Here is a 12,703-nt window from a genome sequence, read left to right as displayed (position 1 = left end):
TTCATTATTCCACCTACACTTGCTCACCAACAAACGGCATGTTCAGTTTCCAAATATTTTGGAAAGAGATTGAAATAGAACGCATGTTATTCTAGCTGAGCTACGTTGTCAAAGAATCCTCAAAATCCACCTTGGCTTGTGCGTCCGATATGGCTAAATTTGCTGACATAATCAAGTTTGTGGTCCAGAACCTTAACTCAACCGTCACACACTTACCCCGAGTCAAAAAGCACAAGAGCTTCTTCATCTCGGGTAGAATCTTAACTCTAAAGTTAGCTACCTAATTTAATTCTGCAGCAGAGAATTGGCTAAATGCACTCATCTCGCACTCTGTCTCACTAGATGTCCTGTTGGGGTATGCGTTTGGGCTCCGGGGTGTGTATACATTACAGGTAATCATTTAGCGTAGGGTCAGCTCTATAACTGGTCTGCATGAAAACTCCGTCATCACATTAATTGGCTTCAACTGGTGTGTAAACAATAAAAACGGGACCTTGCTGAGATGGAGTTCTTGTGTTGCCGGAGCTAACATACGATGTGAGTGTTTGGAAGAATGAGGGACGTGTATGAAGTATGGAATGCGGGAAGACCTATCACTTTCACGATTCCGGAGTTGAAGAAATGACATGAACGCGAGAATGGGATGTATCTACGAGGAGTTGTTTTACCGGACTCTCGTTTTCGGTATGAAGTCGCAAGCCATGGCTGACCGATGCATCCGAATCCTCAATCCGAAAGGTGTTTATCAAGTCGGCTCCCCAACGCATATTTCATTCATTCTTCAGTTCACTTTCATCAATATCACTCTCTACTCTTCTGTTTTAATCAATATCTCTTTCGCCCTATTCATAGCCTCCTTAGTTGTCGTTTAGATCATAATGGCCCATCTTACCCCAGAGCATATCTTGCACCTTTACGATACCTTCGGAGAGCTCAGGGTGCTCGATGATATCATCCGTCATCGTTCAAAAGACAATCCTCCTGCTCCTATCTTGGGATATCCCAGGGTTGAAGATAATCCAAGCGATTATGAAACCTTCACTGGTCAGCAGCTTGATTCATTTGTCGATGCTGCCTGCAAATACTTCATTAAGAATGGTCTGAAGCCTGTAAGTTAATATAACATACCTTCAAGAGTCATTCGAACACAGCTGACTTCTGATCAGGGTGGAAATAGAGTCATTGGCCTCTACTCTCCGTCCAATGTAGACTTTGCCGTCACCTTCTTCGCCCTTAGCCGTTTGGGCTACACTGTCCTTTGCCTTTCCCTTCGTATAGCACCCATAGCTATTATCAACCTTCTTAAGCAAACAAACTGCGAAGTTATAATCCGTGGTGATACCTCTCAGATCGCTGCTACTTGTGATGCCGTCGCACAAGAAGCTACTTTAAGATCAATCGTTATTCCCATGCGCGCCCAGTATGGAATACCACGCCCAGCAAACGAGAAGCCATTTACAAGAGAATTTGATCGTGAAGTTGAGACCAATGAAGTCGCTATTGTCATGCACAGTTCCGGATCCACTGGTCTACCTAAACCAGTCTTTCTTACACACAAGAATGTCTTGACTCATCCGGTGCAAGGTGCTGGAATGCACAACTTTGGCGCACTTCCATTATATCACATGTACGGTCTCTCAACAACACTCCAAGCTATGTACATGGCAAAGAAGGCAAACTTGCCTAGTGCTACTCTGCCAATGACAGCAGATAACCTTATGCTTGCAATCGAAGCAACACAGCCTGAGGTTTTCCACGCTGTACCATATGCTTTAGGACTCTTGACCGAGCACCCAAGAGGTATGCCATATCTTAAGCAAGCCAAAATTGTCACTGCTGCTGGTGCTCGTACTCCAGATGAGCTTGGCGATCTATTAGCCTCAGAGAAGGTTAACATTGGTGTCGTGTTTGGGACGTGAGTATTCCTCTTCCCTTCAACTTTTAAGTCATGTAAACTAATCCAAGGTAGTACTGAAGCAGGTCTTCTCGGTGATACTATGCGCCGTGCTGAAGGAGATGACTCATGGAATTACGTGCGAATCTACTCAAACATCAGAAGTTCTATCTACATGGACCCTATAGGAGACAACCAATTTGAGTGTGTCTACCTTAAGAGTCATCCAGGATTGTCTGTCTCAAACTCAGATGATCCCGCACCTGGTTCATGGCGCTCAAAGGACGTTTTTGAGCCCCATCCAACCATTCCAGATACTTGGAAATACGTGACTCGTCTTGATGATCGTGTCACCTTGAGTAATGGAGAGAAAGTTCTCCCACTTCCAATTGAAGGTCGTCTTCGTCAAGAAGAAATCATTCGTGAAGCCGCCGTCTTTGGTGTAGACAGAGCTATTCCAGGTGTCTTGATATTCAGAGCTTCCGATGAGTTACCAGATGACGAATATCTCGAGGCTATCTGGCCAGCTATTGTTGACGCCAACTCGCGTGCCGAGGGCTTCTCTCAAATCACGAAGGAGATGGTTGGTCTCGTACCATCAGATGTCGAATACCCTAGAACAGACAAGGGAAGCATAATTCGTGCACAGATCTATAGGAAGTTCGCCGAGAAGATTGATGAATTATATGACAGTCTTGATGGTGACGCAGAGGGAACTCTAAAACTTGATCTCGCAGGCATCGAAACTTTCTTGACCGAGACCTACGAAGACATTACTGGTCACCCTCTCGAATCTGTCGATACCGATTTCTTCAATGCCGATATTGACAGTCTGAGAGCCATCCAAATGAGACGCATTATCCAAAAGACTCTCGACCTCAATGGCCAACAATTGAGTAGCAACGTTGTTTACGAACATGGAACTGTCAGGGCTCTGGCACAATACTTATTCTCTCTCAGCTCCGGTGAAAGCGAGCAAGATAAAGACAACGTTCCGCTGATGGAATCATTGATTCAGAAGTACTCCACATTCGGAGAAGTTGTGGTATGTTAATTTATCTTACCTTTTTGGTTTCAAAATACTTACATAAGAATAGATCTTGACTGGTGCTACTGGTTCCTTGGGAGCCCATGCCTTGTACCAGATGGTGAACAGCCCCAACTTTAGAAAGGTGTACTGTCTTGTTAGAGGAGAAAATCCTATGGACAGAGTGATGAAGTCTATCAAAGACCGGGGATTGTCTCTCACTCCAGCCGCAAAATCTAAGGTTGTTGCATTCACTGCTGACCTTGCCCTGACTGATCTTGGTCTCGGAAAAGCTATGATTGAGCAGTTCAAGACTGAGGTATCTCTCATTATTCACTTGGCTTGGTCTGTCAACTTCATCATTGGTCTACAAAGTTTTGAACCTCATCTTGCCGGGTTAAAGAACCTTTTGGATCTGTCTCTCGCAGTCTACCGTTCAGAGCCAGCCCGTCTATTCTACGCTTCCTCCATCTCTACGGCTGAGAACACACCAGCACCCGCTCTTATCCCAGACGCGCCAATTGAAGACTTCCACAACGCATTAAATATGGGTTACGCTCAATCTAAACTGGTTGGCGAATACATGGTCTTGAATGCTGCTCGCGGAGGAGCACGAGCTTACGCTCTCCGTATCGGACAGATTGTTGGAGATAGAGATAATGGATTCTGGAACGAAGCTGAATTTGTGCCCTCCATGATCAGGTCCGCACTTTCCATGAAAGCTCTTCCAATATTCCACGAGAACTGCTCATGGATTCCAGTCGACACCCTCGCCACTGCTATCCTTGAGATTGACGAGAAACTTAAGGCACTTCCCCGACCATGCGCTATTGACAGCACCAATCCTCCTATTGTCTACAACATGGTTAACCCTGCCACTTTCACCTGGGAAGCACTTCTCGGCGAACTGTCTACTGCCGGTCTCGATTTCGAAGCTATTCCTTTCGGAAATTGGTTACAAAAGCTTAGAGAGTCAGCTGCCAATGGCCAAGAGGAACAAAATCCAGCCGTCAAACTCTTGGATCATTTTGAACAGCGATATCTTCAAAGTAACAACGGCCATGGCTACAGTGGTGCAGAGGCTAGTGCAAGCTCAAGCGGTACTAGCAGTCCTCGAAGCAGTGTCTCGGGTACTTCAACACCAACTAGCAAGGGAACAAGTATTAGCGATTATGAAATCGTCGGAGTCACATTTGACACCAAGGCCATATTGAGGGACAGTAAGGTTTTGCAAAGCCCACCTGATATTATTCAGGATGGCTATGTAAAGCAATTTTTGAGCCAATGGTTGAAGAAGTGGGTTAAGTGATTCAAACCCCAGGGATGATGGGATGAGATCGAGGTACGATAGACAGTTTACGTGAACACGGCTTGGTTTTTTCTTCTTCTTCTTTTGCACAGGGAGGTGCAAAATTGTTCCAGATAACAAGACTTTTCTTTTTCATTATGGAGTTTTAGGGATTTTTTGGCATCTATTTTTGTAATCGAGTGTTTTTAGTTCACTAACTAGTTTCATGATGAAATGATATAAATGATTATATGCTGAAAGACCTATCTAAGGAATCAACTCTGGGCGCCCTGAAAATAAGTGCCGTAACCTTAAGGGAGTTCATCATGTTAGTGAGCAATCCCCGCTTCCTACGAGTTTAGCGAGGAGTCTTTAGCTTTTTTTGAACAATTACGACTTCTTAGTTGTAAAAAAGAAAAAGAAAATAAGGTATAGATGATGTTTAGGTTTAATCAGTCTCTTTGGTACATTGTGGAAATCTTTGGAAATTCAGATCCATCAAGGTTACCAAGCATATCTCGCAAATATTCAGGCAAAAAGATCATTATGAACTCAATAATCTTTGGGTGGCTGAGCACCCCTCCACAATTTCACTCTACAACTATTTCGGCCCCCTACAACTTACAACCAAGAACAGCATCGCCGTCATAACCGGCTAGGAAGACAAAACTACTATCACATCTCCACAGCAACGTGAAATTCTCAACAGGTGCACCTATCAATACTAAACCTCTTCCCAAAAACAATAAAAGCCAACTTCTACTTCCCCGCTCCCATCCACGCAACCCCCAACTTATGATCTAATCTCCATCCCGGGGCCAGCCGCTGCAGAATATAGATAGACCTTCTGCATGCATATGCAAGAATACCTTACAATTCAGAAAAACAAACTCAAAAATCCGGGACCCAACCGAACTCTCCTCCCATTGTCTTTTCTTTTCGGCAAAGTCGGGTCTCGTAGCACAAGTATTTGTATGATATGTACATATGTTCGGCTCGGGTAGGACAGGAAGTCAAAATATGACGTGCCAAGAGTCGGGATGGGAATTGCGTTGTACGCGGGGTTTGGGGGAGGGGAACGGTGTACTCGGGTTACTTTGTTGTATGGGTTTGCTTGGGGTTGATGTTGATGCTGAACAGAGGTGTGCTCCGAGATCGCTGGGAGGCATGTTGTGGGATGTTGTGGATGTGAGGATGGGGAATTTTTGGGAATGGGGTTTTTATGAGATTTCGGGATGGTTTTTTTAGTCGTAGCTATAGGAAGGGTTGTATGTACCCCGCGTTTTCAGCCACTTAATGTCTCCCCGCCATTTATCAGCCACAGTAACTGCTCTGATGTCATGTTTGGGATGGTCTCGGGTGTATATAATTTTACCACAGAAGTCGATACTAATGGTTATATCATGGTATGGTATTGAAAAATCGACAAGCAGTTTTGTTGAGCGAAGTTTGGGTTACAATATAAGTTTCGGCGAATTACTCTCATCCTCATGGCCCTAGAATTAAAATAAATTACTCTTATAATCTTCTAATTGAATATATTTTACTTATGCCCTTCAGCTTTTACAAGTCAAATTCTATTTTTTTAATGATTAGAAATTTATATTAGGGGCTAGAATCAATAACAATAAAAATAAGTCTGTATTAATAAAAAGATTAGAGCCTACAGTGGAAGAATAGAATTTATAAACAATAAAATAGTAAAAGAATGAAATCTCTAATAGGAGAACAAAATCTACATATTTTATAGTAGAAGTATAATCATTATAGATTAGATTCCACTGAGGGGTGTCAAAGTGAAAAGTATTAAATTTGAGAGACATGAAAGAAGTAAAAACTTACTTCGCGGGGTAGGAGAGCAATTCGCCGTACAATTTTACATACAACTTAACTATCATTTTCAAATCGGACTCCAAAAATCAATATCAAAGGACAGAGTCGAAGTTAAAGAACATTTTACTTTCTATCATTAGCTTCTCTACTTCCAGAGACTTGCTATTTTTTCTTTTTCGATTGTAATCTTGTATAGACAAATTGAGTACGTATCAATTTTTTCGAAGATATATATACATACTATGTTTCCTCTCTTAAAATTCTCTAATGCCAAAGCGCCTTATTCCAAAACAAACTTCTCTCATTGGCCAAGATATCATCTTGAATATACATCGTATCGTTAAAGACTAACTCCCTACCGGGCGAAGACGAGTTTCCTCCATGTAATGGCCAATACAGTTTATCCTCTGGCCACATGGTGTTTGGATTTCCGGTCAAGATGAATGACACCAAGTATTTCTGCATCTTAAGCGCAACACTGAAATCAATGTCTCTGGTCGTGACAATACCTGCGCCCGCAGCAGTAGTTGTAGTTGTAGTATTGGCAGTGGTGGCATTGGTTTGAACAAGGGTAAAGTTGCTGTACCAATAATAATTTTGATCCATGCCGTGAGAGGCTACACCAAGGGCTACCATGGCATTCCAAGTCTGATTGTTAAGAGCTTCGGTCAAGGCGTAGTTGTGGGCAACCAGTTCGAAGTCTTGGTCTATATCTGCAAAGCGAAGTCCTTCGCTTTGATAGTCCGCTGAAGGATATAGGTCCTCGATCTCACTGATGATATCATCTGTAATGGAAGGAAAATAAAGTTTGAGGTGGGGACCAATATCCGAGCTGCTGTTCACGCCAGAAGGTAGTCTTTGGTTGATTTCGTGAAGTTCATGTGTTATGACAAGTGGACCGGTGAAATTGAAGCGTTTTTGATAAAACTGAGATTCATCTGTTGATTTAGGTTAGTGATGACCGAAGCTGTGTGGAAATGGTCACATACATGTTTCGGCAATGAAGTCACCATCGACGCGAGGTTGGAATTGGTATGTATATTTAGCGACCATGTTATTAGCCGCGGTAGAAAGGGTTGCAAAGTCAACAGAGCGCATGCAAGTCAAGCTGCCACCTGCGCATCCAACAGACGTGGATACGTTCTGCCAGAGTGCCTCGGAATGCTGATTTCCTGCTCCAGGTACTAATCCAGGAGACATAATGTATGCACGAGCAAAAGTTTGTTCAGCACGACCGGCGAATTTCTAAAAACAAATTGTCAATGAATGATTCATCTACCGGCTTGGATGGGGTTAGTTTGGTACCGTAATCTGGAAAAGATCCTGTGAAGCACCGGCAGAAAATCCAACGGCCACTATCTCTTCTGGATTACCGCCCCAATGACTGATATATCTTTTGACCCAATCAAAGGCATGAGCAGAATCCCAAACTAATGCATTTGAGGTGCCTCCTTGGTGATTAAGGGTTGGACCATTGGCAAGACCTGTCATTCCCAGTCTATAGTTATAGGCAACAAAAATGAATTCCTTGCTCAGAGCGAAGAGAGCTTCAGGAGTTACTGCACTCTTACTTCCAATGACAAATCTACCACCGTGTGACCATACCACAACTGGGAGACTTTTGTTCGCACTGTTAGCAGGTGCCCAGACATCGAGGTAGAGACAATCCTCATAGGTTGCGCAGTCGACATTTTCTGGAGCCAAAGTACCATTGTTCACAATTGTCTCGACAGGAGGCCATTGTGGTTTTGCGAAACGAAGATCTCCGGTCGGGACAGCAGCGTAGCGAATATTTTGGTACTTGTAATATCCAATCGATTCACTACCGGCAGTGGCAACAATGGTCGAATAGTCCAAAGTAACAGATGGCATAGAAGTGGCCGTAGTAGTTGCTGCACCCACAACCACTGCAGCTGAAGCTGCCATCGGCAACAAAAAATCTGTAGAAAAACGCATGGTTGGAAACGGTCAACCGATACTAATGAAAGAAGATTCAAAATGGAAGCAACGAAGCAAAACAAAACAGAAACTGAAGCTCAATGAGGAGATGAATATCTATAAAAGTATACAATCTTCAACGGAGAATACCATGTCCGATGAATCACCAAGATGTGGACGGTTCTCCACAAGTGGACGACCCCTAAACTTGTAGTGCCGTTTAGTGACCACTAAACTTTCTTTGCGGGGGAAAGTAACGGTACTTGGATTAGTATCTTGAACTAGTATAGTGATCTCGCAGTCCGTCCAACCACGGGCACTTCTATGGTGCCTCCGCACAAGGCTCCATGAGGTCTGTGTTGATTTCAACATGAACCGTCGGCGGTGTACAAAGCTTTGAATGTGCGAACCCGAAATTGACCCTGGAGCTAGCTTCAAAATCTAACTGAATGCAAGCTTTGGACTTCGATAAGGCCTGACTATTCGCTAATTTGCACCCATAAATACGGCGCTTTCGGTGTATATGCACACGCTGGAAGATCTTCATTCGTGATTTGCATCGACGTCCACCAGTCCACATTAGCTTATCATTGCCAATACATACTTGACGCGTCCTTCACGAAGCTAAGCCATGATTACGAGCTGTTTTGTAATCTATCTTCCTTGGAAAAGGAATTCGTGCCGCCCCTTCTATCAATACCCTCAGTTGTCCGAATGAACGAGATCTCGGATCACAAGCGAAGCGTAGAAGGGAAACAAGCCTCACCGACTAAAGTGCTAGCCAGAAGAGAGAGAATCCTCATTGTATAGCGTCTTGGACGAGAAGCTATTCAAGAATGGTGTAAATCTTCTAATCACTCGTGCCGTCAATCAAAGCCGAAATTAACCCATCGATTTCAACTCGTGCACCTTTTGTCCCAGCTTTGACCTAAGGTTACTATTTCTCTTCTTCATCCTACCGTTGAGAAATTATGTCAGCGCTTCTCCCCGAGTGCGGTAGCATCGACGACAATATATCGTGCAAAACTCAGTCTTACACGGCGTTGAATCAAATCACATGATACGACTTGGCCATTCTCTAATCAATCCAATCTTGCTTTGGACATTGGGGTAACAACACTCATCTTCGACGACTTCCATTTCGCGTATGGTCAGCCGTGGTTTAGTCTTATTCCATACAAAACTTAAGGAATCCGTCTTGATTACTCCTTTTGTGATTATTACCTTCTCCAGGTAAGCCTTAAAATTACTCCGTTACCTCCTTTAGGAAGATTTCCACTTCAGGTCAGTATTTTACTCTCAACATGACTTTGACTTCAGATAAATACAATAGATGACACCACTGTCAATAGATACACACTCTATTTTCTACGGATTGCTATATCTGTTCCCTCCGAAGGTCTTTCAAGCGATGTAAAGTTTCCTACCCAGATCATGCCGACGCAAATCCGGAATGAGACGATACTTCGGCATCATCCATTGATTGCTCCATCTTCAGTATCTGGCATGGCTACCGATAACAAAGTCACAATGATTATGGAGTCAGCGAAATCTCTTCTTTTGTGGCTTGAAGGAGTCGCCACTATCATCACGATATCAACTTTAAGTGCCAAGCCAAATGCGCGATCTTGATTGATGATGGCAGGTAGTGAAATAGTTTGATGAAAGCCAAGAATACATAATCAGCGTTGACTTTCAGATATTTACAACACCAGCGAATGAAGATACTTTTATGGATCCACCTCAAATATTCAAAGATACAGAACAGAATCCTTTCAGTCTTAAGACAGAAGGTTTCATCAGCCTGGCAGGGCTGTGATAAGGTCCAGCTAACTAAGTCTTATGTATGTTAATGTTAGCGTCGATGATACCAGATTCGTTATTGAACCGGCCTTCAATCTTACATTCGGCCCTCCATGCATGCATCTTAAAAATGCCCCGATGAAATGGCTTCCCCCCCAGGAATCCCAAGACTTCAGGATTCCCAATGAAGAAAACGGGACACTACAGACAAGCATTTTTTGCTGAATTGTAGCTACTATCCTTGCGTGTTCCAGGATTCATCGGGCAACAGTCCCCTATCTTCATCGGCAAAGCCGAACAGTTTGTTTGCCACTGCCGAGCCACCTCGAGACATCCAGTACCGATGAAAGGATTCATGTCATGATTCGATTCATCTACCGACTCTATCTTGCGTTGTCAGACGTCTATTTATCCACGGGCTCTGCCATTGTAATACCTACAATCATATTTATCGAGGAAGATATCGGAAAAGGTCCTAATAGGACATCGTGGGAGTCATTCTTCAAGAATGGGTTTCTACTTGAGCAGAAACTGCTAGGGAGTAGGGCTACTCTATCTCAGTAGAGCACGAATACTTCTCATGTGGAAATGGAAGACCAAAAGTTGGAGTTATGACTAGCTGTGATAAATCATTCTTTCGAATCACTCAGATGAGTAGTGTTCAATTTTGATGATACCTCTCACTCAACAAGCTCCTTGAGAGTTTATAGAATCATGAGAGCGACTTACTTTCTATTCATCAGACTTGCAAATCCAGTAGGGAAGACCCACGGCTTTTGTGTGCGTCCTCGTCGCTTTGTTACAAGAGAGGAGATATGATACTCTCATTTATCTATACACTAAGGAGTTCCTTTTAGTCTCGTTGTATTCTTCAACTACAGGATGATGTAAGTCGGCTTCAGACTAAGATTTAGCTCGGAATAATATTGAAGAAATATATGATTTCATTCTAATGATCTCTTTGTAAGGTAGATGCCAGCCATCTAATTATCTTAGCCATCTAGTATGCATTATTGATATTCCATTTCAGGGTTTGAAATTCAAAAATTTATATTTTCCACAACTACAGCTATAGACGAATTCATAGACTAGAAAAATCGCTGTATTAATATAGCACATCCTCAATTTCCACTCAGTATTATAACAATAAAACTACCTAGCTAGTACACAATATCCTATTAAAATATGACTTCAATCACTCATCAATCCTTCTATTAAAGTCATTAATCAAAAACAAAAAATGTTCAAGATTCTCCTCTCCTTCCATTTACTATTTCGATCGTAACGTAAAAGTCACCTAGACAAAAAAGTGAAATACTTTCCCTCTGCTCTCATTGTTTTACTATAAGCTAGCAGTTTTTATATAATCTTACATCATTTTAACTCTAAATGATAGCCCTAATCAGAACTTATATTTATCTATCTGTAACGATACTGTACTGGAGGCAGCAGCTGCCTAGGGTTCGTCGGTTGGTAGTTATGGGTTAAAGCTTTATCATTGGTATTCACTTGGAAGTGAAGTCGTTACTAGATCAAGTAGAATGTAGGTAATCTAATTGATAACTAAGTTGAGCATGAAGCTCCTATACTATGAAAATAATGAATGTTTATATACTGGTCCTTTCCAGGAGCCTAGAGGAGCCTATGCTCCTGGAGGCTCCATCACGTGATCCCTACTTGTCCCACGTGATGGTGAATCGTGACAATGGTATATAGATACAAATGATACGAAAAAAGTTTTCAAGATATAATAATATACTTTATCGCTATTTTCTGATAATTTACTGATTATATAATTATAGTATCTCGATACTATTTTAGCTAAAGAGTTCATTTTAAAACAAAAAAACACAGCAAAGCCAATATTGAGAACAAACGATCTTATCCTCCTCCTTACCCATTATTAGACCTGGGATATATCTATTTTTCCAATCGAAGATTAGCGTTTGGCATTTGCAACAATTATACTTTTCCTTATCTATACCGGTTGTCGACCCGCCGAATTGGTTGATGCAATCAAAGGGAAAATTGCTATTGGTTGCGATCAAATATATGAAGACAACAATTGGGATAATGAATATGAGGGCTTGGATGAGACGAAAGATGATGATCTTATATATGAGAATCCAGAGCCTTGAGTCGATCCAAAGATCTCCGATTGCGATGATAAGAATGATGAGAATATTCTTATACGAGAATATAAAGCTCTCTATTATGAAGATATTCGTCTTTGGATTATCTGAAATCCTACCTTTGGAGAACGTAATCTCCTTGAAATGGAGACCACTCTTGTTCATCACAAAGGAGCTGATAGGAAACCCAAATCATACGTTCTTGATTTGATGTGTTTTGATCTTGCTAATGTAATATTCGTAGGATTATGTTTCTTTTTCACAAAGAAGCTTTACCAATTCTTTGTCCTATTAACTATATCTTAATCATTGCTACCAGGGATAATACAATCAAGGTAGACGGATTTACTCACGCCGAACCTTTTTTTTTATAAACAACCTATAAAATCTTATAAAAGTAGTTTTAACGTATTGGAAGCTAGAGAAACTCAAAATACCGATCTTTCGGTAGATGATATGGATATTTGATGGTCTATCAACATCAGAACATAAAGCCCTCCGTTACTTGACCTTTGCATATTACCTTGATCGTCTTGATTGAGCTGCCGGATTTGCACAGAAGCTAACCAGCTATTGTTTCCATCGAAATATTTAGAATACTATAAATGGTAAGATATTTCTGTAAATACTTTGTATTCTTGTTGATATCTTCTAGGGACAGTTACAATTGTTGTACATGATTAGATGATAAAGTATAACCCTCAGATAGAAATCTTTTGCGGATCTTATATCAACGAAAAGGTCCGGTTTATCGTTCAGATGCGGTATTAGATCAGCCAACGAATATC

At 41.8% G+C, this 12,703-nt stretch overlaps 3 protein-coding genes across 3 annotated transcripts; 2 read left to right on the top strand and 1 right to left on the bottom strand.

Annotated features, from left to right (window-relative positions):
* Window positions 1–878: 878 nt before the first annotated feature.
* On the top strand, window positions 879–4,230 carry SS1G_00726 (hypothetical protein; the record flags this gene model as incomplete). Its single annotated transcript, XM_001598587.1, has 4 exons — window positions 879–1,109; window positions 1,167–1,915; window positions 1,970–2,939; window positions 2,992–4,230. 4 exons carry the CDS (start codon window positions 879–881, stop codon window positions 4,228–4,230), a joined length of 3,189 nt encoding a protein of 1,062 aa, XP_001598637.1.
* A 2,076-nt stretch (window positions 4,231–6,306) lies between these two features.
* SS1G_00725 (hypothetical protein) lies at window positions 6,307–7,914 on the bottom strand (the record flags this gene model as incomplete). The annotated part of the gene is made up of 4 exons (XM_001598586.1): window positions 6,307–6,980; window positions 7,032–7,287; window positions 7,348–7,652; window positions 7,752–7,914. The coding sequence occupies 4 exons, from the start codon at window positions 7,912–7,914 to the stop codon at window positions 6,307–6,309; spliced, it is 1,398 nt and encodes a 465-aa protein (XP_001598636.1).
* A 1,572-nt stretch (window positions 7,915–9,486) lies between these two features.
* SS1G_00724 (predicted protein) lies at window positions 9,487–9,612 on the top strand (the record flags this gene model as incomplete). Its single annotated transcript, XM_001598585.1, has 1 exon — window positions 9,487–9,612. One exon carries the CDS (start codon window positions 9,487–9,489, stop codon window positions 9,610–9,612), a length of 126 nt encoding a protein of 41 aa, XP_001598635.1.
* Window positions 9,613–12,703: the final 3,091 nt, after the last annotated feature.

Source organism: Sclerotinia sclerotiorum, genomic scaffold, assembly GCF_000146945.2.
Source record: "Sclerotinia sclerotiorum 1980 UF-70 scaffold_1 genomic scaffold, whole genome shotgun sequence".
Taxonomy (NCBI): Eukaryota; Fungi; Ascomycota; class Leotiomycetes; order Helotiales; family Sclerotiniaceae; genus Sclerotinia; species Sclerotinia sclerotiorum.
This window is presented reverse-complemented; position numbering and strand designations above follow the sequence as displayed.